A 26468-nucleotide genomic window follows, 5' to 3' on the forward strand; every position below is an offset into this window, starting at 1 on the left:
CGAGCGGTACGGCTAGTGGTGGGGAGGGGGGGTCTGTTTCAGTAGCGCTGAGAGCGAAAGTCCCGCCGGGGGCTCGCCCCTCGCTCATTCCACTATATCGCCTAGTGGAATGGCATAGTAGTGCTTTGGCCACTTGTTCGAGTCTCTTACGAGTGCTTATGAGTAAATTAACTTAATGAATGAGTGAGTGATTCGAATCAAAACCTAGAGAAGAAGCCGAAGACGTCTAATTGGACAGTTACGATCACTGTGTAAGGTGTAACCACAGTCAAGTTTCTGATGTCCAAACCAACACAAACTAACTTAACATTACTTCAAAAATGTATTTAATTTATTTAAATATATATTTCTAAAAAATCCAATTTTTTTAAGATATGCTTAATCTGGTATTCGCAAATTTATAATTTAGTCGAATTTTTTAAAGACTTATTGTTAAGATGAATGTTTTAAAATTTTTTAGTAAATAAAATAAATAATTAAATCATGTAATAATTAATTATTTGAAGTCTCCTATAGCCAATATTATAATAAATGTAACTGGTGCCGTGCTGTAAAGCTAGATTAATGTCAATAATCAACATATTTTCACGTTTTCTTTATGTTTCCGCCTGCGATCGACTTGACAATCGGTCAACGCTTCTAGCACAAATAAACAAAAGTATTAAAATCAATTACATGCGTACAAAGTGTAAACAATATTTACAGAGAATATATTATTTACAAAGATTATTTACTGTTTTTTCACCCTAATAAGTGGCTATAAGACTCCACAAACAAATAAACAATGGAAAAACTATTGAACTACTACTATACTGATGAAAAAGCGATTTGATATCCTCTTCCCATTTCAATTATTAAGACCAATTGTTTCTGGACACGTAATTTAAAAAAAAGCATTTCCGACTTTGATAAAAGGTTGCGATAAGAAGAAACACTGTAAACCCTCTAACTAAAAGTTCGTCAAATCAAATAAGACGTTTGGAAAACGTATGACTGAATAGTATACTAATCATTAACCAGAGTTAACGTACCCTGTCCATAGATAATTTCAGAAAAGAGTATCAGCATCAACAAAGAGAGTTTGAGTTCTGTTCCTCGTACTTTGTATTGTTGTTCTCGACTTTTGTTTGTATGTACGAGTATGTGCATTCACACTTACTAATTTAAGCGAGTAATTTTACACTGAAAAAATGTTTTATTTAAATTTAAAAAATTACATTAAATCATTTTTTAAAATTTTTTTTATCTTACAGCTATAAAATAATAGTTGTGTTGATAAATTAAGAATTTCATTTCAATATTTATTATTTTTAATTTATTACGATAATATTATTCTTATCCGAGAAAAATATTATTGTTAACGATAAAGAACGCATTTACATATAAAACATCATGAACAATTTATTTCAAGTGTATTTTGAGTGCGCTGGGTAATCGTGACCACCGAGATGACAATTGTTTTAATGCACACACATGTACATATATTGGGGTTTATGTTTGCTTGGGGAGCGGAAGACTCAGATAATCTGCGCGGAGCAAGAATCAGTGTTATTTTTTCCCTCAGTCTGTCACTGACTTTGGACCAAAATAAATATAGTCTCCCAGTTCCAATTGGAATACTCAGAGACGAGGATTACGTGCTAGTTATGAGGATTTCGCGCCGTTATGTCTGGAACATCGACCTCTGAGCGCTCCAACTCCGAAGACAGGTGAGACACTCATTGTGAGTCCAAAAATGCAGATAATAATCTTTATATGGCTATTACAGTCCATCGAATCCAGGCCTGACGGAGGTGCTCAGGACCTGTGCAAATATCCAGTCGGTAGAAAGCTTAAACTACGAATATAACGACGTTTTCCTGACCGAATCCAATGAGGGCAAGATGATAACGCCGAATCCATACTCCTTCAACCTTTCGGGCAACTTTTCCATCAGTAGTTGTCCCAGTGAAGACGTGTCCTTCACGGAGAGTATTCTAGAGGACAATGGTCGTATATCACTGGCTTATGAGAACCTGAAGACCATTCCTCGGCGACTGGCTGATAAATTCGCTGCACAGACCAAGTTCCTCGATTTGAGTCACAATGATTTCCGAAACCTAAGATTTCTCTCGTTTTTCGAGGACCTGGACACTTTGATTCTGGACCGCAATGTGAACCTGGACATAAATACTTTTCCTTACCTACCAAGCCTGAGGATCTTGTGGTGATTTTTGAGGATTATTTAAAAGGGTTTCAAACTAATAATACCTATTTGCTTTATAGGATTAACAACTGCGATATAGCCAACATAACCGACTGGATACACCGCATCGAACGGCAGTGTCCTGCGCTAGATCAGCTCTCTTGCATGGGTAATCCTGGCATCCGCACTGTTTTCGGTGGCCAAGGACCTCGCGAGTATATCCTGCAAGTGCTCCCCCAGCTGAAATATCTGGATGGACTGCCGGTCTGTGGCGGGAGTGGAGGTCATATGGCACTCTCCTCTTCGCAAGGACATGGTCAGGACTCGACCAGCAACTCGGAGAAGCCACAACCCGCACCAGCGCTCACTTTCAAGGACTTCTTCCGGCCAAAGCACTCAAGGAAATCGCATAGTGGGCGGACCTACGGCAACGGCTCCTCGACAAACTAAAGTGATTCGCCGAGGACGCGAGGGGCATTCCACTGATTGCATTCTGTCCCATTGTTGGACTATTTTTAACCGTCCGCTGGATTATCAGCGCTGCCCTCGAATGCCCTGCAGTCGACGATTGCACCTACTGTGCGATGCAAGTAAATATGCATATGATAATTGCCATGAACGTATATAAATATGCAATTGTATGGCGATGGACACGCTCGAGCCTAGTGAGAATTAATCTAGCACATTAAAGCAATTTTTACAATAATGCGAGTCAATGGACTCTATGAATAGTCAAGTAAACAGTACGTATATAATAGGCCCCATCTTCAGAATAAATGTTCTTCACTTAAACAGCATTATGAATGTCGTTCAATGTCCGATTAATTGTTACAGATGTAAATTCGTGGGCATGAGTAAGAGCTTTTGTTTTTATAATAAAGGTCAAACGAGAGAAAAACAGAAACATAAAAACAAAAGATATATGGGCTCAAAAGAAAAGTCTTCAAATGTTGATAATTGATTTTTCTAAATTTATTACAGGACTATCTTCGCATACCTCAATGTTCAAGGTTATAAATTATCCGAGTTCAAAGCCGTCACCGATACTTTAACATCAAAAATACTAGCTCGGATGCACTGACTATAAAATTCTTTTTACTCCCGATACTTTAAATGTTTATCTATGTAACTCGCTTAAGAAACAGAAACTGGAAACCCATTTCTAAGAATATTTGGAATCATTACTTTCTGGCATCTATTGCACAAATGATGTGATATCCATTGGTGCTTAAATTGGTCAATTCGATTTAATTTCCAGGTTTCCTAAGGCAGCCTCCAGTGACAGAATCAGTTTGTCGTTGTTCTTGATCGTGGATTGTTTGGTGGTTTGCTCCGTAACTTGTTCGAGGGCCCACTGACCCAGCTTCTGCAGCTCCTTGCGCTTGGAGCTCACAGCTCGCGAGTTGGCCAAATAGTTGCAGCACAAGTAAATGCCGTAAAGAGCGCGCAAGTTATGCGGGTTCAGCTTCAGGGCCTGCGAGTAGTAAGTGCGAGCAGTTTCCACATTCTCGACGCCACCCTAATAGAATGGAATTTGGTTAATTAAACATTTTGAAAGTATAAATGGGTTATATAAGTCAGGTCACCATTGTGTAGCGTATTTCCGCCAGCCGCTGGTGTATCAGATGGCTATGGGGATTGTGCAGCAGAACCTCCTCCATGCAGAAGGCCGCCTTGCCGAACTCTCCTTCGGCCAAATACATTGTGCACAGCTCGTGCCAGGCTTCCTGGTCAGACATGAACCTGTAAAAAGAAATTATAGGTATGAGATAAACCATTCCAAAGGTTACTTTTTAAACCTAGAATTTAGTGGCCATACTTCTTTAGATATTCGTTGAGCTCCTTGATGGCCTCCAGGCGACGTCCGCGGGCCTTTAGGATGGCAATCTTGCGCTTCCTGGGCGCGGCATTGGTCTCGTCCTTGGCGATGATGGCGTCCAGGACCTCGTCGGCCTCATCGTACTGCTCCAGAGCCTCGTAGCGCATCGCCTTGAACTTCATCACGCGCAGGCTGCCCGGGAACTCCAGGGCCAGCTGCTTGGTGCACTGGGTGGCGATGTCGAAGCGGGCCGTGTCCAAAGCAGCGATGATCACCTGTTCGAGGATGAGGTGGCGCTCGTTGCCGGTCTTGTGAACCTTGTCCTCCAGCACAGCCACCCAGAGCTGCACCACCTCCTCGCTGTGGCGACCCGTCTCCTCGCGCCACTTCCTGAACTGATCGCGAACATCTGGAAGAACCCAAGGAATTATGATCCGGCACTTTTCATTCATGGCCCCATTTTTTCGGTCCACGGAGAACCGGACACATGGGACGACCACTGACGTGGGCCCGCATGAAACCGGAATGGGGGAAAACTCACCCGACCAGCTCATCTCCTCGTAGTTTAGCGACATGCTCACTCAAGCGGACTCAAATAACACCACTTAATTTAACTTAATTTTCCAATTCTGACCTATAACTAGCGATTTCCTGGCCCAAAATTAGTGATGTTTAAAAACCTTTTTCTTGCCGATATTTATCGATGGTTTCTGGCGATTAGTTCGATAGGATTAGAGATGTGCTCACGAGACGGTTCTGCCAGACATGGCAAAATAGAGATCTTTTTTTATTCCATTAATTTAATTGAATGAATTTAAAATCAAATGATTCGATAAGAAGATTTGCAATGCCCTTTATTGACTTGCGTTTTTGTTTTCAGTCGAATTTCCGAATTTAAACGCAATGAACCATTACAAATTAGAAATAACAGTGTTTTGGTGCTGCCAACCTATCATGATTTTCTAATTTGCTTGAAATACTTTTCCGAATTTTGAAAAGTTCTGTGGGAAATTTGTTAAATTTTAAGCTGGTTCTCAAATAAAAGATTTTCTTTATCACAACTTTACTTGCTTTCTATTGTGGAATATGCTGGTATAAACAATTATTTTCTTTCAATTTCTTTCTAGCCAAGTTTTTAAGAGACGGAGCAAGAATTATTTAATCTGTTAAGTCGGTCTTAAGGAAATGGTCAGTAAACTGTCTGAATATAGACACGTTATAGGCAGATGTATATTTAAATAGCGCGCCAGCTCACAGAAATAGGGGATTTTTGGAATCTAGCGTCAGTCACACTACAACTCGAAACATCGATTTATCGATAAATGTTTTTTTGATGCGTTACCGTCGACAAAATCCAAAATCTCCAGGCGTTCCGGCTATTTAACCCGTGGAATCGGGCAGCGCCGCATGCGTTAGACGAGCGTCAGTCGAGTAGTTCCCAAACACCCAGTAAAACCGGAAGCAGTTTGAAAATGGGTCCGCCGAAGCAGCTGAAACGAACCTTTCTTGGCTTCGACCTGAGCACTCAGAAGGTAAGAACCGGAACTGCCTACGTAGTACATATCTTGGCATCTGAGATGCGGAGGCGTCTCCGATCTGACTCCATCTCTTCTCGCTTCGTGGGAATGGTGTTACTCGAAAAGGTCAAACGGAACTCGGGAACCTGTTTCCCCCCCATACGCAAAAGCAAACTAAACTATTCTTATCAGTAACAGTGACCTGGGGCTCGACTCTCGCCTTATCTGCCCCCCGAGCACAAACAATTTAACTATTGTGGGTTTGATTATTAAAATTCATGTTCGGATGTATTGGCCACCGCCATTATCTTAATAGAGCCGCAATAACTTTCGCAATTCCTGAATGACGCCAGCGGTGACTCCTAGTTGCCCTCTGTTTGATCGTTATTTTCGAGGTGTGTCTCCATATCTCCTCTAATTGCTGCCCCATTGCCTCTTTCATTTAGCTCAAAGCGGTCCTGCTGAGCTCCACTTTGGAGGTGGTTGCCAAGGCGGAGGTGAAATTCGACACGGATTTGCCGGAGTTCCGGACCACGGGAGGAGCCAATGCCGGACCCAACAAAAATGAGTGAGTCCGTGACTTCAGAATAAGGTCAAATTGATAGCTACTTTCACTTGGTTTTATTATGAATTATACATAGGAGTCCTCAAATTTTTACAAAAAATGTTAAAGAAATTTAAGCAAATGTAATATTTAATAATAACAAATATTTCTTAGTTAAGTTCTTAATATCATAGTAATATTGTCAATTATAATACCAATTCGTTGTGTTTGTCCGGTTAAATGTAGTGCCTTCTTTTATAGTAGTTAATGATATTGATAGCTACTTTCACTTGGTTTTATTATTATAGTTTATACCTAAGATTACAAATATGAAATATAAAAAAATTAAGAAAATTTAATATTTAATAACAAATATTGATATATTTCCAAGTAAAGCCTAGTACTCACTTCAATCAAAAAAGCAACGAAATGAAAATTTCTATACAAAAATGACAGGCAAAAAATTTTGTGATCAAAATTTTGTATGGAGATTTTCATTTCGTTGGCTTTTTGATTGAAGTGAGTACTAGGCTTTAAGTTCTTAATTTCGAAGTAATATTGTCAATTATAAAATCAACTCGTTGTGTTTGTCCGATTAAATTTACTGCCTTTTATAGTAGTTAATGATAAGAAAGATCAAATATTATCACACCCATTTTGTTGATATCCATAAATAAAACTAAACTCTTTGTAATCCCCTTCTCCTGTAGATACTATGTGCAGCCCGTGATGTGGGTGAAGGCCATGGACATTGTCCTGGAGCGACTGGTTATGCAGCAGGCTGATCTTAGCACCGTGGCGGGAGTCAGTGGCTCCGGCCAGCAGCACGGATCGCTGTACTGGTCTAAGCACGGAATCAACACGCTGCAAAAACTGGACTCCGACAAGTTCCTTCACGCACAAATCGACGACTCCGCCTTTGTGGTCAACCGGACGCCCATTTGGATGGACGCCACCACGACGAAACAGTGCCTGGAAATGGAGATGGCCGTCGGGGGCAAGCTCAAAATGGTGGAACTGACCGGCTCCAAGTGCTACGAACGCTTCACGGGACCCCAGATCAGGAAGATATACCAGAAACGCTGCCACGCCTACGACGAGGCCGTTCGAATCTCATTGGTCAGCAGCTTCATATCGTCGCTGTTCCTGGGTGCAGTTGCTCCAATTGACTTCAGTGACGGTTCCGGTATGAATCTGCTGAACATTAGCAAGCGCAACTGGTCCAAGGAATGCCTGAATGTCTGTGCCCCTGATCTTGACGAGCGTCTGGGTCTGCCGGTCAGTCCGCATACTGTTTTGGGCAACGTCTCAAAGTATTTTGTGAAGCGTTTTAGCTTTTCGCCCGACTGCAAGGTGATCGCCAGTACGGGCGACAATTGTTCGTCCCTTTCCGGGATGCTGGTGGGCAGCAACTGGCTGACCATTTCCCTGGGCACCAGCGACACTTTGATGGTGAGCATGAAGAATCAACTGCACTGGGAGGAGGGTCATGTGCTGTGTCATCCAACCGACATTGAATCGTTCATGGGCCTGCTATGGTATGTAGTTCTTCGCAGGATCCTATAATTATTATTAAATATTCCCTCCTAGTTTTAGAAATGCCTCTTTGGTCCGCGAGGGAGTCAACAAGTCGATGACCGGCGGCAACTGGGACAAATTCAACGAGTATCTCGACTCCACTCCACGCGGAAACTTCGGAAACATGGCCATTCACTTCCCCGATATGGAAATTATCCCCAAGGCGCAGGGCATTTTGCGGTGGAGCAAGGAAATTGTACCCAGCTCCCCGGAGGCAGCCAAGGGTCTTATCAAGTAGGTTTTTTACGGCAGACGGGAATAATAAAGCAGCTGTTAAAATTATAGGGCAGTCGTCATAAAACAATCATTTGTGAGCTGTTATTTTTAGCACTGACTTTTTTACACTTGCCTGTAATTTATTTATTTCACAGATGTTTTACCCCTTTACTATTTTAACTCATAACTTCTCACTTTCTTTTTACAGATTCAGCTCGCCTCAAATAGAAATTCGTGCCCTAGTTGAAGGACAGATGCTGCATCACCGGGCTGTGGCCGAGGACCTTGGCTACCACTTTGGTCCCGAGACCCAAATCCTGGTCACTGGAGGCGCCTCCGTTAACAAATCGATTCTGCAGACTGTCGCCGATGTGTTCAATTCGCCTGTTCATGTCCAGGTGGGTCAACTTGTGGTTTCTCTGTTAAATGTTTAATACTAAGTCATTATTATCTTGCAGGACGAAGGACATGAGGCCGCCTTGATGGGAGCCGCTTACCGGGCCGCCTACTCTCTGTACCTCCATGAACTGGATAAAAATAAGAAGGAGGAGCCCCTGTCCTACCGAGAATACATCCTTAGCCTGACGAGCAATAAGTTGGACCTGATGTGCGAACCTCACAAGGACAGCGAGCAAATCTACGGTCCCATGCTACTCCGGTACCGCGAAATGGCGCGCATTTTGGCCACTGAAGACTAATAGACTCTCCGAAAACCCAACGTAACATTCCGTTTTACACTCGGCGCATTCCCCGACTATTCTACCGATTCCCTTTTGTACATCACCTTAAATTAATAGAGCTAAAGTGCAATTAACAAATTCTGTGATTGACAATTTATTACAAATTTATGCGAAACACCATATACAAATAAATTTCTACATATGGAGCTTTCCTAATTGTGTCTGGTATTGCGTTAATCTTTTGATACTCCTACTTCTTGCGGCCACCACGCTCCTTGACCTGTAAATGCACTGTGGTTCCGTTCACGAGATTGTAAAAAGCCATAGTGTTGCTGTCTTTGAAGAACATTCCCTAAAAAATTGGCGGTAAAGTGATTACATTTCTTGAAATTAATCGTATTTATTACCTCGTAAAAGATCTTCTGCTTGGCCGGTGGCATACCAGTCTCATCCTGCAGCTTTGTCTTGAGATTGGTGATCGGTTCGGAGAGAGCCATGGTCACGGCAATCATTTGGCCATTTAGCTTCCACTCGGATTTGTCTGAATTGGGCACCAGGACCTGAATGGTTACAGGGCTCTAAAAGGAAAACACAAAGTGGGTTAGTAAAACTCCTTGAATTGTAGAGAAGGGAAATCACAATCACCTTGTGGCTTGCAATAAACTCTGCTTCTGGAATTAGGTTGTCCTCGCTACGCATCTTCTTGGAAGGCGGCTCCTCCTCCACTAATTCAACAGGCGGAGCAGGTGCAATTTGCGGAGGCCCGCCACCACCTTGCATGTTCATGTAGCCTCCACCACCAGCTCCAAATGGGGGTTCTGCAAAGTAAAAAGGGATTACAATAGGAGCTAGTATTCTCCGTTTACTTACGCATCATTTGTGGTCGCAGTTGCATCAGCTGCATCACCGGTTGCGGCGGCTGCTGCGGCGGATGGTGGTGGTGCGATTGGTGCGACGGCGCCTGCTGATGCGGCGGATGATGGTGGTGCATGTTGTGGTGCCCGTGGTGACCACCTCCACCTCCACCGCCTCCTTGGTGGTGCTGATTCTGGTTGGAGTGGCTGTGCTGCGACTTGGTTGACGGCTGCGGCGGCGCTGAGAGCGTGGCCTTGCTGCCCACCGGCTTGGGTCCGATCTTCTCCTTCTCCTCGTCCGGCAGCAGTCCCTTGACCTTGTGGATCTGATGGATTTGCTCCTCCAGCGTGATATTCGCGCGGGCTGCGCGCGTGGCTGCCTCGACACTCGAAGTGTGCCCGTCCCAGGTGACGCGATCGTCCTTCTTGGTCTCCTCCTCGCCCAGCTTCTTGCCAATAACCGTCTCCTCGTCCCCAACACCAAAGATATCCGTACGCCGCTCGGCCAGCTGCTTGAGACTCGCCTCGATGGCTGTGCCCGCGGCGAAGACGTTGTCCTGGTTGATTTTCTCCACCGTGTGCTTGTCGCGCTGCTCCACCCAGCGTGGATCCAGGAGACCGATGCGCATGTGCTCCGATACCTTGGAGGCGGGGATCTTTTCTCCCGTGATCGGTGAGATGAGATACTCGTCCGTGGGCATGGGTGCCGGTTTCGGTTGTGTGGCCTTCGGATCGTACTTCTTGACCACCACCTTGTCGTGGGTGGGCGGCAGCATGGGCGCCACAGCTGGCTGCAGCTTGGTCGTCGTCGGTGTGTCCTCGTCGCTGGAGGCCTCGTCCATGTCCTGCACCTGAGTGTTGTCCCGCTTGGCGCCCGTCGGCTGGCCGTAGGACGACACGTTCTTCATCTGAATGCCCACGCGGTTCTCCATCTGCGAGAGCTTGAGGCCGCCGCTCTCCAGGTGGCTAGCCACATGCGAGTCACCCTCATCATCGGATTCAATCTGCATCTCTGTGTCGCCCTCCTCGTCCATCAGACGCTCCTCCATGAGCACACGGGCGCCCACCTCGTCGGGATTCGTGGGCGGCGGGAAGTTGCCCGACTCGAAGGGCTGATAGTCCACCGTCTCGACGACTACAAAGTCGTGCCAGTCTATTTGGGCGTAAGCCACGCGCTCCCTTTCGATCTTCTCCTCCTCGCGACGCCGCTGGGCCTCCTGGTGGCGCTGCCAATTGGCCCGGTACTTGACGTGGTCCAGCACCTGGTTCATGCTGGCCCTGCCCGGAGCACTTTCCGCGCGCAGCTTGCCGAGCAGATCCTTGGGCGGTATTAGAACTTTGGTGTATTGCTCGAGGAGCTTGGTGAAGTACTGGAAGAGCGAGTGCTGCGGTCGCAGGAAGTCGAACTGGAAGTTGCGCTGCTCCCGGCTCATCAGATTGGTCAGAAACTGGCGGCCATTACGGGCCACAAATTGGGCGGTGAGCTTTACAATGTCTCTGAAGGGAAAGGTTCAAGGATTAGTTGGTAGCTATCTAATAGAGCCCTGCGTGAATCATTAAATTTATTATTAATTTATTTAATTCAATTGTATGTGGAATAAATTAAATGTTTTTCTAATTCATTTCGAATTGAATGAATAAATGAATAATATGTGTGAATTTTTTGAATTTGCCAGATTTTGTTTGTGCTTTCTTTTAAGAACAAAAAGTAAAAAATTTTTAACAAATCGTTGTTAACTGCTTAGTAAATAAAATTCAGGCGGATTTAATTACAAAATGATGGCCCTTTCTTCTCTAAAAGAAATTGTCGTTTGAATTATTCTTTTAAACTCAAAATCCAAATTCATTCAATTCTATTAAACTCAAAATTCCAATTACTTCATTCATGTAAAACAAAAAATTCAAAATAATTAATTGAATCCATTCATGCAGGGCTCTACTTTCTGACCAAAGGAGCACTTACAAATCCAGGGCCGAAATGGAGGGCGGATCGGCGATGAACTCGAATTCCGGCGGCGGCTCCTTGGGCACGAACTGCTGCTCCACCACCTGCTTGAGGAGCTCCTGCTGGCGCTGCTGGGCGGCACTGGTCACCGCCAGCTGCTTCATGCCCGCAATGGCAGTGATTCCGGCATCTAAGGGGGGTATTATTAAGGGGGATCTTGAAGGGGTTTGGAGTCAAAAACATACCATTGCCCTCGCGGAACTCGTTGACCTTGTGTCTGTAGTAGGCGTGGTAGGGATCGCCGCCATTCAAGAAGTTGAACTTCGGATTGCCCAGCTCGTTTTGCCGGATTCTCGCCTCGAACTCCGGTCCATTGCGGGCCACGAAACTGGCGGTCTTGTCAACGATATCTATTAGTTAATTAAGAACTGAGTATGTGGAAAACTCTAAAACTTTGTTATATTAGTAATATTATCAAGGAGAAAATAGGAAAAATGTTTTGTTTTCTGTTTGCAAAAGGATGCTTCTGACTTCCGGCGGCGGATAGATAATCCCCACAATGGGACCCGACATCGACTTGGGCTGATCATTGCCGAACTGCTCCTCGGGGGCTTCCGCGTCTAAAGCTGGCATGGCTGGCGTAATCGTCTCCTTTAATTGATAAAATTACACTTTTGGGAAAGAAAAACGCTTGTTTGGCTGAAAAATTAGAGAGGGAAGAAGAAGTGGTGGCACTATCGTTAATATCGACAGCCGGCACTATCGATTGTTCGCTAGCTATCACGATAAATGAAAATAATTGGGGTATTCCCTGAAATGTTTAAAAAAGTTTTAAAAAAAAAATCTTAAATCTCAAAAATAGATTCTTTAAATAAATTTAGCAATAGTGATTTATCTCCTGATAAAAATTCCAGTACTTAACGAACTGGTTCTACACTGGAACTCAAGAGCCAGTTCATAAACCTATCGATAAATCTATATGTGGCGCCAAATTTGAATCTCTCCTTCTGCAAATATATAACCCCAAGCATTTTGCAAGCGCTTAACAAACTCATTACTTTTCTCAACAGGTAGATAAAGGCGTGGGCTTAAATGAATCCTCAGGTGTGGTCACCATTTGCATATTATGTTTGTGTTTGTACGGCTTTGTGGGAGATGCACACACAAACGGCTTGATTCACCAAGCCAAAACAAAAATAAACTTTGTTTACGTTTACTCGATTTCATTTATCCGATGAGAGAGCGCGGCGAGCCAGATGATGATGATGACGATGATGAGCTCCATTGTGCGTGGTAATGATCCGCCTCATTCTCATCGGCTCGATTCTTCCGAGATTTGCCCCCAAGCTCAGTAGTCTACGATTCGCTGAGCCGTCGACACGGTTTTAATTGAACGGAAAGCGCGGATCGAATGCGATAGAGTCGCAGTTCGGATCACTTCCTTATCACAAGCTAGCGACGTGACTTAAATTCCATTGACGTGTGAATCACAACCGGTGGACTGAGAGATCCGAGCTCTAGAACAAAGAACACTGCAATGGGTGGAATCAAGTACAACTGCCTGCTGGCTTTCATAATAGGAGCATCATTATTGACAATTGGCGAGGCAGAATGTAAGTCTGATAACAAGAAGAAGCCCTACACTATTCTGGATATTTTGAGTTATCATTATCATTTATCTCTTATTCTTATGCTAATTTCTTCCAAGAGAGCTGAGTTTAAATGAGAAAGCATGAAAATAGAGAAAAATTGAGTGTATTGACTTTAAAGCTTGGTTTAATATTCGGTCCACCGCAATAATAAAAGTGTCCAGTTTAAATACATATTTTATTGATTAAACAGGAAGACATAAAAAAACGGAGGATCGTCGTCTTTTGGGAACTACGAACTTTCAAACCTATTTATGATTTTACTGATACTATAAAGTTTTATCATCTTGATGCAAAAAGGTACTTTCCCTCTTTTTTGCGAGTGCTAAGTGATCGATGGTCAAAGCTCACGCCTTATATCATCATGAATGACTGCACTTGTTTTTCCCAAGAATCACGTTGGCTCATTATAGTAAGCATTTCAAAAATGTGTTCAATATAACAGAAAACTAATTGCAAGTACTTGTTGATAAAGATTCCTATAAATCCCAAACGCTCACCCCGAAAGTTCACTTTCGTCACATTTCTTATCACTAAGAAAACCCCCAATCAAAAACTGTTTACCATTTGAAACCAAATAGATTTGTATAAGCGTGGCAATAAATCGATGTTTATTTGCCGATTTAGATTCATTTTTTATTTTATCAATTAGCATATTTTGAGCAGTTAGATTTCTCTTAACAGGGGGATGCACACTTTCGATAATGATCAGCTGTTTAATAACAATTCGCTAGTAAGCTATCTTGTATTGCTTGATTATGACCTTTTGTAATATAGTATTCTTAAATTGTCTCGATTAAAGTGTTGACAGCGCTTAATTTGTGGAATATTCCAGTGTGCAAATAAATCATTTCTTTTGAAATTGTCCAATTAGTTTAAAGCGACGCCAAGAAATTAAATTCCCACGAAAGTAACAACATAAATAAGTAATCAAATCTCGCACAATATAAAAGCAGAAGTTACTCATCTGATCCAACTTCAATTTTATTATTTAATTTACCTTTTTTTATATTTTCAGCCAGACGGGATGTTAATGCAGAGTTAAACAGGATTCCGGCCTCGAAATGGTTGCAGTTGGTCGACTCAGCTCTTGACTCAGTAAAAAGACAAAAGCGGTTTGTAAATAATTAGTTATTACTTTAAAAACTAGTTAAATTAAATGACTTACACTGATTAGTTTGGGAAGTGACACTTTCCTGACTGCAAGTCTTGATTTACTTATAGTAGCACTACAAAATAGGAAACATAAAGCGTAATATATTATAATTTTTTATCATTATTTTAATTATTATATTTCACTTTTCAGGCTGGAGGATAACCTGTTAAATTCCGACATCACTGTCAAAAACGGAAGCCTTTCACATGCCCAACTTCTGGAAACATTACCAAATCTGGCATCAAAGGAGGATAGCTTCCTAGCTCTGAAGATCCTGAAATCCAGCTTGTTTGTTTTCAACAGCGAGTGCCTTCCAAATGAAATCGATGGGGATGAGTGTCGCAGTTACCTGGAGCAAAAACCACTTCCGGAGGGCAGTACTTTAAGGACCGAGTGCGAGAACTTGCTCAAGGGAAACCGGGAAGGTCACCATGCCTTTAGGAGGCTACTCGAGAGCAGCCATTACAGGAACGGTTTTTATGAGGCACGTATAGATACACTAAATATATAAACTATTCTATAATACTTGATACTTTCAGATGTTTCCCAATTCTGGTAGTCGGGATGCTGTTCCGGCTGCTTGGTCCATTAGTAAGGAGCTCTACGAGCCCGATGACAATCAGACCCTTAATGAAGTAATTGTCGAGAACAACTCGAATTTGGGACTGGCACAGTGGGCTCAATTCGTGGAGCACGATCTTAGCAAGCCCGTGTCACAATCAATGGGTAAGTGTCGTTATTAATTAAAATCTACTTATAGTTGGGAAAAAGATTCAAAGAAGACACATAGAGCTGAATCAAGAAATTTAAAAAATTGGGATTAGTATAAATAAACAGAATAGTTCTTAGTGCAGACACTCAAAACAGCATACAATATTATTATTAACCTTTCTAACTTTAATTCCTCAATTTCCACTGTAAGGACACACGAAAGATATATTAATTTATGTTTTAATGTAGTCCATGTAAACGAAATCTATTACAAATCCAAAAATTTGTTTTGAAAAGGCAGACCTTTGTTATAAATACTATTTAATATTTTAAAGAATTAAAAACGATGGCTTCCTTGATAAAAACGTTCTTTGCCACTTAATTAATTCAATTAACGATTCTCCGTTCCCAGGCAGTGGAGCACCGATCGAGTGCTGCAGCCGTGACCAGATCAACCTTCAGCCGCGTCACCACCACCCGGCATGTGCTCCCATTCTGTACCAGCCCAGTGGGAAATACGACGTGCCCAGCTGCCTCAATTATGTGAGAAGTGCTCTGGCCGTGGCCGATTGCAATTTCGGTGGCGCCGAGCAGGTGAGAAGAATTTGCTAGTGGAAAACTAAGAAAACTGATTTTGAACTGATTTCTTTGATCTTATAGCTCAACCAGGCCACGGGATCCTTGGATCTGTCGCAACTCTACGGCTTCACCTTGGCGGCAGAGAAAAAGTTGAGGGTCCTCGAGGGAGGACTATTGAAGACAACGCCGCGTGGCGAGTACGACAATGCCCTGCTGCCCATGGCCACGGATACGGAAGGACCCTCCTTCTGTGCTCGGGATAAAATCGGAGATGGCACCTGTTTTGCTGCCGGAGACTCGCGGGTGAACAGCAATCCCTTCTCCATACTGATCTACACGATTTTCATGCGCAACCACAACAAATTGGCTGTCGAACTGCATGAAAGGAATCGCCGGTGGGGCGATGAGAAGCTCTTCCAGGCAGCCAAGGCCATAAATGTGGCCATATACCGTCGAGTGGTCATTGAGGAGTGGTTGCCGGCGGTGCTCGGCAATCGATTGGCCACTGAGATTAAGAGAAGGCCAAATAAGCACGCCCTGGAGGTCTCCAATGAATTCGCGGTGGCCGCCATTCGATTCTACTTCTCCATGCTGCCCAACGAATTGCAAAATCTGACCAAGGATAATGTAGTCTACGGATCTGAAGGGTAGGTTACCAGATGCTAAATTTAATTATTCGAAATTTAGGATGAATTTAGCAAACCAGTTAAAAACTGGAGTTGAAAATTGGCAGATCGTATTTCTAATTTCCTTTCTAAGATCCCAATATATCTTTATTAGCAAGGATCTGCCGACAACAAACCTGTTCGAGCTGAAAGAAGAAATCTACAAGCCAAAGCTGCAGTACACGTCCTCCAAATTAAATGAAATTCTCGAAAGTTTACTCAATCAGCAGGCCATGGATATGGATTCCACATATGCGGGTGGTGTAAGTTTACTGATATTAATTAATGATCTAGATAAAAAGATATTCCTTTTCAGGTCGTTTGGCACAAGAACACCAAGCCCACGCATGCCGATATTCTGGCCTTCGACATCCAAAGAGGCAGGGATCACGGTCTGCTGCCATATCATAAATATTTAGAGTCCTGTGTCCTGTCCAAACCCGTGACTAGTTGGAGGGACTTTGAGCAATACATTCCCAAAGATGTAATATGATAATATTCTTATTATTTGAACCAAATATTTGGAAATCCTTTTTTTTAAGGTTTTGGACAAGCTGAAGACCATCTACTCCAGTTGGTCTGATGTGGATTTAATTGTGGGTGGCATTTCGGAGAGGCCTGTTCACGGATCCGTTGGCCCCACCTTCAGCTGCATAATAGGTATATTATTCCACAAAAACCTATACGATCCGTCACTCAATTATTTATTTTACAGCCGAGCAATTCGTACACGTTCTCAAGCAACACGAGCAAAAACAGGACCAGAAGCACGCCCAATTGGTGGATCAGTATCGTCGATTTAATGGCACCAAACTCCTGTGTCTGAGCTCCGGCCTTTCAGCTGTTCCCCAGAATATCTTCCAGTTGCCATCGGCCAGGTGAGTACTCGGAATGCCATCATAATAGATCACCTGTCACCCGGTTGAGTCATGTCTGCACACAATTTGATTCCCATTTGATATTAGACTGAGTACCGGAGTGATAAGCTCGGCAACAGCAATTATCTACAACCTTAATGTTTGTTTTTTTCCGTGTTTCTTACAGCAATCATATGGTATCTTGTGAAGATGTCTAGAGGTTGACAATACTCCAAAGCAATTTTAGATTAAGTTCCCAAACCAAAAAAAAAAACGAATAAATACCTCAACAAACTCTTGATTCGTATTACTACATTGATCGTTAACGATACGTTCTGTGTAAATAAACATGGAACAGCAAATCGATTGTCTGATTGACACTTTTGATAACTCTCGATTCAGAAGCAACTTCGTTAGAGTCACGCAATATTACTATAATCAAAGTTGTTACAAAAAGTGTTGCAGCAAATGCGATACGTGTATTGCCATAATCAACCATTTTCCATTTTCATCTGAAAAGAGGGTCGCTTTTTCTGTTATTACGTGAATTAGTTCGCAAACACCAATAAAAGGTAAGAATGTCACAATTAGCACCCATAAAAGTTATTGGCCAATAAATGAATAAAACAGTTTTTTTAGAGCTTTAGAAAGATTGTTTAAAAGTCCAATCTACGAATGATTCATATGTTAATATATTTTTTTATGATAACCGTATGAGATATAAAAAACTTTGTAGATAGATTAATTTCTTCTTTAATTGATTGAAAATTTTTAAAATCATTAATTATTTTAATTAACATATTTATAGAAACTAGTCATAAGACAGTTGATAACGGATGGACGACAAATTGTTCACATAAGCTGGAAAATTAGGACTTTTCTACATTTTGATAGAAAATAAAAAAAAGTAGGTATTTAGATATACAAATAAGTAAATATGTAAAACCAGTTCTTGTCTTTAAGTCTTATTGCCAGCATTTTAAATAATACTTATCTGGGCGAATATTTGTGATATTATAAAGGGTGATTCATGTGAAAATTAATTTTTAAATATTATTCAAATGTTATGAACTTTTAAAACACTTTCTAGTTGATTAATTTGACTCCCAGTACGCCGAACACTTTGGGATTACTTTGTCGGTCTGCGCAAGAATGGCAAAAATGTTTCGCTGAATTAAGTGGTACCCACACCTGTTTATGGTTGTTTAAGAGTATTTTTTGGTGGCCCAGGGTCAACGGCTCCTATCGAAATCTATACTTTTGAATCGCCAGCGGACTCATGGTATAGAATGGTATATTTGTTTTTATTGTTACTCCGCCAGATAAGCACGGCGAACTGCCAATGAGTTCCGAGCGATACGATGCACAATCGCGACACTGGCACCGAGAGATAAGATTAGGCCACACTTTTGCTTTTGCGATATCTATGAATTTCAGGCAATCAATTAATGAGCGAGGAGCCAGCTGATATCGCCGATTCCTCTTGGGACCGCTAACGTCAGTTAGTTGGAGTTGGAATTCGATTCGCAGCGGGTCGAGAGTGCGAGTTCGGGCCAAAAGGAAAAAAGAGCAAATAAATAAATAAAGAGCACAGTGGGAAGAACAAGGTAACCCATCGGTCCATCTGAGCCTGTAAATCAAGATACCAATATTATGGCGCTGACATCGGTATCTTAGGATCTCTGATGTCATGCCAGTGAAAACGGCAAATAAATCTCAAATCACAACTGCCGGCCAGCCGATGGCGGTAAATAATTGAACAGAAATCATGGCCTAAAAATACACGATTAACTATTTTATTCGAAGTTTTATGTAATAAGCTTTCATTAATGATTGCTTCATGTGCCAAGAATTTCCTGGCTTTGTGATAACTGCAAAAGTGAAAAACGTAAAGCAAAAAGCAAAGGCAATCGCAAACTAATTGCGTTTATCTTATCGGGCAGGTAGCTACCACACAGGTGAAAAAGGGTACTCTTCTATGTACTATTGTGTGTCTGCATGTAAAGGTATCTATAGTGTCTATCTATTTCCCATTGCCCACTCGGAATCAATAGTTTCCCAGCACGCTTTGATTCCACATCGACGGAGTAATGGTCAAAGCAGGCAATAGGACCTTGAAATACTTTCGACCCATATCGGTCAAGTATGGGTAAATATCCTACTATCTAACTAACGATAGACAGGAAACTGTCACAGATCGGCGCCAAGATTGTCTGTAGTTGTCAATCTTATTTTTTGGATTATTAAAAGTGTTTATCTGTAAAAAAAGTAGATTTTTTAAATGTTATAAGTTATAATTCCTAGATTTCCCGAACAATTGGGGCTTTCCCCATATTTTTCTGATTACTGGACTTTGGAATTGTAGACACGGAATTGGCTTATTGACAATTGCCCTTTTTCATGCATTAGATACTATGTAGCGTTATCATCAAAACAAATCGAACAATATAGAACAAATAGAAAAGAGAAGAGTGTAAAATTGCGCAGTTTACTATTTATTTGCCTACTGATTATTGAACTTGAAAGCACAACACTCTATGATAAGAACGATAGATAAATGTTTGATAAATTTGGAATGCCCTTTTTCATGTATCCCAGGATGCCACGTAACGGCTACGAAAATGGAGTCCCTGCCGGCGATCAGGCAAATGGGCACTACGACGAGATCAAACCCACCTACGCCCTGGAGCACTTGGCCACCTTCAAGCTGAAGACCGAGGCCGAGATCAAGCAGCCCAAGGAGAAGATGAAGCTGCTGATCGAACTGGACAAAACTGGAGGCATTTGGCCGCACAAGATGTTCATGAGCTTCAATGGCCAGTGGCTCGTTATGCTGGACAGTGAGATGAAGGAGATTGAGAATTTTCCGGGCAGCCTGATCACAGAGCCCACGGCCTTCATCAGTGAGCATCCCCAGGAGGCTTACAATAATATCCTGGTCTTCTCAGTACCGGGAATCTCGCTGGGCAACACCGAGATGCACATTTTCCAGGTGAGTTATTAAGTTTTTCTTAGCAAAGAATCCTGTTTTTAATTAGATTTTTTTTAGGTGACCGATGTGAGTTCAGTGCATTTGGTAGAGGATCTGAAGACGGTGAGTTTGTTAGCTTATTAATCCAATTTATTTATTAATCCAATAACTCCTTGTAGCTAAGCAAGGGCACTCCCGTAACGATTGATCGCAACAAGACGCCCATTCTGCTGCCCAAACCGGACAGACCGCATAATCAGCAGGCCAAGGATCAGTATGGAATAGCTGCTGCCGTGGCAGGGATCGCGGCAGAGAAGAACGCCCAGGACAAGGAGCAGACGGAGAGGGATGTACAGGTGATCAACCACTGTTTCGAGGACATCGAGAGATTCATGGCACGACTTCATTATGCCGCCGAGGCCCTCAACGAGCTAAAGTTGCGCAAGGAGCAGCACAATCCTCATGGGGAGGGACTCCTGGTCCTGAGATCACGACCCCCGATCGAGAGCGAGTTTCATGACATTCTGGCCAAGGTTAAACTGGCCCTCATCTACTCTGTTAAGCTGCAGAACCACTTCAGCAAATCCACCGATCCGGTGCACAATGTCTTCATATCGCTGCAATCCATCGTCACCGTTTGCAATGATATCTATGTGGATGCGGGTCTGCCGGAGGCTGTGGTCAATCCTCTCCTGCGTCGCGAGACCATCGCCTTCCTGAACGGATCGCTCGACTCCAACGAGAAGCAGTTGTGGCAGAGCCTCGGTCCCAACTGGACGGTTCCCAAGGATCAGTTCAAGGACCACAAGAGCTCGTATCATCCGATCTTCTACGACGATTGGTCGCCCGATTGGGTGGTGGATGAGGAGGTGCCGTATTTGGCTCCTGCACTAAAGAAGACCACGACGCCTTCGCCAGTACTCGCTCCTGTGCCTCCGAGTCCCGGACTCGGCAATCGCACCTGGTTGAGCCGACTGGAGAGCCGCAACGTCAAGATCGCCGAGGTTACCTTCAATAAGTCGGCCACCAACGACAAGGAACTGAAGGTCACCAAGGGGGAGTATCTGGAGGTAAGTAACCAATACTTTAATTTATTTAAATAACTAAACGATATCAAAGTGAAAGAGAAGGAATTTAAATTTTGAATATCCATATAATTCATTTAGATTCTGTCATCAAGATATTATCTAACCAAATTAGGCACTACAAAAATAATTAAAATTGATTTTATCTTATTGTTAAGTTGTTTATTAGATTAATAAGTGCGACAGCTTCAACTTGATTTAGCATTCATAATTATTTGCTCACGTAGGAGGCATTATTCTGGATCTTAAAAATATATTCCAGTTTTAAGGCCTACACTCAAAATAAATTTAACCCTAAATTTTAGAAAATCGCCATTAAAATTTCTTTTTTCTAAATACAAGAGAGTTATTTCTAAATCTAAGGAAATTTTTCTTAAGTCAAGAAAGTTTTCCTTAAATCCAGGAAGTTTTTCTTAAATGTAGAAAATGGTTACCATGAACTAAAATCACCCTAAAATCTAGAAAAAATGCCCTTAAAATTAGAAATTATTTTCTGAAAAATAGAAAGGCAAACGAAAATAATAAAATATTTTGTCAGCACCATTTCTAAAAATGAGTGCCCTAACCCTAAAATTAAGCTAACCCTAAATAATAGAAACATTTCCTAAAAAGTAGGAAGTTTTTCTAAAAAATAGAAATAGTTGTTTTCACATGCTCTGGCACACCAAAATGTTCAATGCCAGAACTTGTCAGCTGCCGGGCGGCTGTACTCGTAGCGCAGACGGTTAAAGCGCTTGGTTAGAAATCGAAACGACCCTGGTTCGAGTCCCAGAGCAAACAATTTTTTACCTTTTTTTTTAAAGTTTTTTTTTTAGTTTTATTTTTTATTTTTTTTATTGTTTTTTTTTTAAATTTGTTTTTTTACTCTTTTTTTTATTCCTTTTTTTATTGATGGCAAGCGGTAAACCGAAAATAATTTGGTTTATATTTAGCTATTTACTATATACTACACATAATATAAATTGCGTTAGCATAAATATATACATATGTATATAGGTATGTAAATAAGTAAAACGCGAATGGTCAAAATTATGCAATTAGTATTCAAATGTATTCTCCGCTTGACCCTTTACATACAATGCTCGGTTTGCCACATCAAATTTAAGTGCTACAATGGCCCAGTATGTAGGCCATTCGCTCCTCGCGCGGGAGACCCGGGTTCGATTCTCACGACGGACAAGTAAAAACGTAAGTTTTTTTCATGAAGATAAAATATTAACTAATCATAATTTCTACATTTCCCAATCTTCCGCAGTCCCGTAGTCCACATTTACAACCACATTTGGCTTTGGTTAGATAAGAAATCCAAGCGCAAATACATAATAATAAATACATAACCTTTAACATTCACAATATACAAGACACACAACGCCTGCATATGTATATAGGGAGGAGTACATAATATAAACGTATATACAAAAAAAAATCATGATTGAACATGTTTTTTTGATTTGTTTTTAATTTCTATTTTTTAGGAAAATTTCCTACTTTTTAGAAATTTTTGCCCTTAAATTTAGTAAAATTACCCTAAAATTTAGAAATATGACGTCAAAAAAAATCAAAAATATAGAAAAATTTGACCCTAAAATTTAGGGCGAGCTTGTCTTGAAGACAAAAGTAGGGCGATTTCCTTGACTTTAGGGTTAATTTTATTTTGAGTGTATATGTGCTTAATCACTTAATTGCTAAACATCTTAAAATGCACAAGGCAAACTGGAGATTAAAATAAAAGTAAAATACTGTAAAAGCTAAAGAGTTTCAGTTGATAAGATATTAACCATAAGCTGTTTAAAAAACGTTGATAAGTGCTCAATATAATGATAAAAACATTCTTAGAAGGAGTAATAATAATAGCACGAACTGTAAAATTAAGGGAATAACCTAGGAGATTTCTTGGTAGATATTCTTAACAAAAATTTAGGTCATTAACACGTTGTTTATTAGAACATCCCCTAATAAACCTTGTATTTATTTTTACGAAAGTAAGCATACTAACAATCTTATCGATATAGCATTTACGCGAACTTGATTCCCAATCAATCCGATAACAAAGTTTATAAAAAGATATACCTCTTCTGATTCTAAGATTATCGATGACTCGCGCAATTGGTGGAAGGCCCGTAATTCGTATGGAAGCATTGGCTACGTGCCGCACACCGTGCTCACGCCCTATAACTTTGAGCCCGGGGTAAATGGAAGGGATACGGAATCCCTGGCTTCCGTGGCTCTCACGGAGAACGGTGGCGAGGAGCCCATCAATCCCCCCTTGTACCGCAACACAATGGCCATGTATACCGCTCCCGTGGAGCAGCCGTCGGCCAATGGCAAGGTATTGCCGCGATCCTACTCGGTGCCCAATGCCGTGCCCGTTCCACCCCCGATGCCGCCCACTGACAGTCAGCCGCCCACGCCCAGCGGCACCCTCAAACGCAACATGGCGGCGGCAGGAGCACTAGCAGGTGGGTTCTTAATCCATTACTAAAAAGCTAGCCCCTACACTAAGCTTCCAGTTAACACATATATTATAAAAAAAAATTTAAAAAAGGGGTAACCACATTTTGATGGTTCAAGACTTTTACACCCTTTAACAAAATAAACAATTAAAAAAACTCATTCCTTTAAAAGTTAGATATTTAGAAATTCAAGCAAGGATTTTTATATTTTATTTGTATTTATTTATATCATCCTAACAACTGACTACATCCTACTTGCTGACAATGAACATTCAGTAAATTCTTCTTCTTATTCTGCTTACCCCTATTTTAAGGGTCTTGAAGCGCAGTAGATGAAAATAATAAAATAAAATTGATAGAAATTATTATTTTTTCGGATAGATTTGTTAAACCTCTAAGCAGCTTTTTACTTAAACTAAATATTAAAAACTTGTTCTTTCCATTTCCTTAGCCATGAGGGCCCGCAACGATTGCGAGGCCGATGACCAGGCCTATTATATGCAGGACGATGTGAACGACGAGCTGCGTGTTTTGCTACAGCAGCGGGAGAGGCGCAAGGATCTCGAAATCCTGAAAACTCCCGAGATCTACATCACCCAGAACTCGAAGCCACGCGAGGTGGAGGAGTGGCTGAGGGGCAAGGGCTTCTCGGACATCATCATTAAGCGTCTGCACACACTCAGTGGCGAGGAGATCTTCGCCCTGTCACCACACACCATCGAAAGTTACTTTGGCCAGCGGGAGAGTCGCCGCCTCATCTCCCAGATCGTGCTGCAAAAGAACTTCTGCGAGGTAGGATTACGAATATATCCCTCTATAAACAAACTGATTCTTAATTTAAATTCCTTTTGCAGTACAAAACCATTCGATCATCGGAGCTGTCTGCCAAATTGGCTCGAGCTCGTCAAAAGGCCGATCAGTCTAATGGCAATCGCGACGAGGTCTTCTAGGATTCCCATTGTTTCGATTTGAATAGTTCGAGATCGAAGAGACACCACAATGCCTCAGATGCGCTAAGCTTTGCCATTAATTTATTTATGTGTAATATTCCTTCATTTATGTTAAAAGTGTTCATATGTACATTAAAAAACCAGACAAAAAAAAATTATACCTTTTGTATGAAATCTGAATTTCCTGTATTCGAGTAAGGATTGCTTTTCTAACTTTCAAACGGGTAATTAGTATGCATAATTGCCTTATTCAGTGCTCCGACATGATTAATTAGGCAAGAATATGTTTATCATAACAGGAACCTTAGACAAACTGGTTATAAACTATGCCTTAATGCAATGTTTATTGGTTAACCCAGATACCTTTTATGTCTAACTCCATTTCGAACTGCAGACGTCAATCAAAGCACCTGCATAATATCCGAATTGAATTGGAGCTTGATTTTCCGTGATATGAAGAAGTACCCACTAGCTTGCAACAATTTAAGTGCAATATTATTGCCAAACTATAAGTGGTAATCTTCATAAATTCTGCATCGTAAATGCATCCCAAAAGTCTGATAAGTGGGCGTTCAAAACCGGTAAGGGCGTGACGCGTCATGTGCCTATATCTTTTTGGTGGATGCTTTTTGCGGGGGAACCATTTGAAAATGTAAGTCACGCGCCTGTTCACCCAATAATTTGGATCTGTGAAGTCACATGTTTCAAGGCTCCAACCGGTCTCTTGTTCGCCTGGCTTTTGGGCCATACATATGTACGTATGTTCACGTGTACTTACTCGTTAAAACATCAAAAAGTACAACATTTGTTCGATACAGATTCGGAATTTGATTTTTCGAGTTTGTCCAGTTACAACCGATGTCCAATTGTTTCGCTTTCTGCGGCGGTTTTGCCAATTAGAACGAATTAATTTTGCAATTACGCGCCACGCACAAAACAGGTCCACTGGGTTATTTGGGTTTAATAGACGGTCAAATCGAATCAATTATACACAAATTTATTGCAGCGAACAAACAAAAAGCAAACGAGTTATGAGTGATACTTGATTTTTTGTCAACCTTTGTTACGGATAGGACTTTTAATCGATCTGTAACGCATTTGACAGTTACAATTGTGTGTGAATGTAATGCATCTAATGACAGGCTGTGTTTTTCTGTAATGCCTGTTGACTTCTTTCCATGCAACTATGTTGGCTGCACATTTTACGGCCAGTTAATGCTGACAGATAATTACCAACTGTTTGGCTATTTGGAAATACGATTGATTTAGACAGGGGCAAACATTCCTGCCAAGAAATACTTTAAACGCTCTGCTTGCTGCAGTTAGGTGCTCTTTAGCCATTTTATAAAAAATGAGGTATCATATGGAAATATTCGTATAGTATCAGTTGAAGAGGTCTAAGTAAAGACTCTTTTTTAACTGAAATTTTCATCACTTGTGTACTGAAACCACTGCATTTCTTCATTTTAGCATTACCACAAAACATTTTTGGTTGCCTTTTCACAGCAAGTACTGTCCCCATTTTTGTACATTAAGCTCTTGGACGGCCGAAATGTTTAATTAATGAAAACAATTAGCCATAACGACGGTCACGCAGAGCCAGTGACACACACAGGCCGCCGATTTGGAAACCTTTTCGAAAGAAAAGCTTTCTAGGTCACAGCTGTGTCTCCCCCATTAGAAAAGGTGGGCACTTAAAAAGGTCAGCGGGTTATCATGACGATCAAGAGCTATAACCAATAAAATTAAACACAGCCAAGATATGCGAGTCCTAGCCAAAAACGACAACTGTCCGAACATAAATTACATAAAGCATAAGGCAGCGACGTTTTCAATAGCGCCATTAAATTGGAGCAGAGAGTAAAAAGCAGGCAGAGTTTTTGATTTACACACTCGCAGATGCAAGTACAGTGGAACCGAGTCGGTACGACCCAATACGATCCCAAGCGAACCGGCCTGCCTGCTCTTACTGGCTCTCCAACCAAAGTGCTCCAAACGGCAGCGTTTGCGCATGCGCAGCGCAGCGGATTCGTTATAAAAGGCCCAAATTCAGC

General features: G+C 41.7%; 6 protein-coding genes across 10 annotated transcripts; 4 read left to right on the forward strand and 2 right to left on the reverse strand.

Moving 5' to 3' along the window:
- The first annotated feature begins 165 nt into the window (after positions 1 to 165).
- Positions 166 to 3292, forward strand: MESK4 (Misexpression suppressor of KSR 4). 3 transcript variants are annotated; one of them, XM_044394229.2, is made up of 5 exons: positions 166 to 183; positions 1565 to 1709; positions 1769 to 2206; positions 2266 to 3039; positions 3167 to 3292. In XM_044394229.2, the coding sequence occupies exons 2-4, from the start codon at positions 1666 to 1668 to the stop codon at positions 2633 to 2635; spliced, it is 852 nt and encodes a 283-aa protein (XP_044250164.2). In that variant the 5' UTR covers positions 166 to 183; positions 1565 to 1665; the 3' UTR covers positions 2636 to 3039; positions 3167 to 3292. The 3 variants fall into 3 exon arrangements, with proteins under 3 accessions (XP_044250164.2, XP_070072224.1, XP_070072225.1); XM_070216123.1 differs by lacking the exon at positions 166 to 183 and having other exon boundaries at positions 1408 to 1709; positions 2266 to 3066; XM_070216124.1 differs by lacking the exon at positions 166 to 183 and having other exon boundaries at positions 1408 to 1709; positions 2266 to 3021.
- Positions 3136 to 4709, reverse strand: LOC108059847 (ER membrane protein complex subunit 2-like). Its single transcript, XM_017145302.3, has 4 exons — positions 4546 to 4709; positions 4005 to 4413; positions 3772 to 3928; positions 3136 to 3704 (listed from the first exon to the last, which is right to left on the reverse strand). Exons 1-4 carry the CDS (start codon positions 4577 to 4579, stop codon positions 3423 to 3425), a joined length of 882 nt encoding a protein of 293 aa, XP_017000791.1. The 5' UTR covers positions 4580 to 4709; the 3' UTR covers positions 3136 to 3422.
- A 584-nt stretch (positions 4710 to 5293) lies between these two features.
- On the forward strand, positions 5294 to 8755 carry LOC108059838 (xylulose kinase). Its single transcript, XM_017145285.3, has 6 exons — positions 5294 to 5536; positions 5968 to 6089; positions 6776 to 7603; positions 7656 to 7877; positions 8068 to 8257; positions 8318 to 8755. The coding sequence occupies exons 1-6, from the start codon at positions 5477 to 5479 to the stop codon at positions 8555 to 8557; spliced, it is 1662 nt and encodes a 553-aa protein (XP_017000774.2). The 5' UTR covers positions 5294 to 5476; the 3' UTR covers positions 8558 to 8755.
- On the reverse strand, positions 8665 to 12065 carry Sf3a1 (splicing factor 3a subunit 1). Its single transcript, XM_017145284.3, has 7 exons — positions 11863 to 12065; positions 11584 to 11748; positions 11357 to 11528; positions 9410 to 10890; positions 9185 to 9357; positions 8947 to 9117; positions 8665 to 8891 (listed from the first exon to the last, which is right to left on the reverse strand). Exons 1-7 carry the CDS (start codon positions 11969 to 11971, stop codon positions 8790 to 8792), a joined length of 2373 nt encoding a protein of 790 aa, XP_017000773.2. The 5' UTR covers positions 11972 to 12065; the 3' UTR covers positions 8665 to 8789.
- A 614-nt stretch (positions 12066 to 12679) lies between these two features.
- Irc (Immune-regulated catalase) lies at positions 12680 to 17250 on the forward strand. 2 transcript variants are annotated; one of them, XM_070217388.1, is made up of 11 exons: positions 12680 to 12951; positions 14006 to 14102; positions 14294 to 14627; positions 14683 to 14869; positions 15267 to 15448; positions 15515 to 16080; positions 16193 to 16361; positions 16415 to 16582; positions 16641 to 16758; positions 16814 to 16976; positions 17143 to 17250. In XM_070217388.1, exons 1-11 carry the CDS (start codon positions 12876 to 12878, stop codon positions 17171 to 17173), a joined length of 2091 nt encoding a protein of 696 aa, XP_070073489.1. In that variant the 5' UTR covers positions 12680 to 12875; the 3' UTR covers positions 17174 to 17250. The 2 variants fall into 2 exon arrangements, with proteins under 2 accessions (XP_070073489.1, XP_017000798.2); XM_017145309.3 differs by having other exon boundaries at positions 16214 to 16361.
- A 1189-nt stretch (positions 17251 to 18439) lies between these two features.
- LOC108059851 (epidermal growth factor receptor kinase substrate 8) lies at positions 18440 to 24562 on the forward strand. 2 transcript variants are annotated; one of them, XM_070217790.1, is made up of 7 exons: positions 18440 to 18562; positions 19554 to 19947; positions 20005 to 20049; positions 20106 to 20996; positions 23098 to 23470; positions 23916 to 24256; positions 24319 to 24562. In XM_070217790.1, exons 2-7 carry the CDS (start codon positions 19555 to 19557, stop codon positions 24412 to 24414), a joined length of 2139 nt encoding a protein of 712 aa, XP_070073891.1. In that variant the 5' UTR covers positions 18440 to 18562; position 19554; the 3' UTR covers positions 24415 to 24562. The 2 variants fall into 2 exon arrangements, with proteins under 2 accessions (XP_070073891.1, XP_017000794.2); XM_017145305.3 differs by lacking the exon at positions 18440 to 18562 and adding an exon at positions 18996 to 19104.
- The last annotated feature ends 1906 nt before the right edge of the window (positions 24563 to 26468 follow it).

This window comes from Drosophila takahashii, chromosome 3R (assembly GCF_030179915.1).
Source record: "Drosophila takahashii strain IR98-3 E-12201 chromosome 3R, DtakHiC1v2, whole genome shotgun sequence".
Lineage (NCBI taxonomy): Eukaryota > Metazoa > Arthropoda > Insecta > Diptera > Drosophilidae > Drosophila > Drosophila takahashii.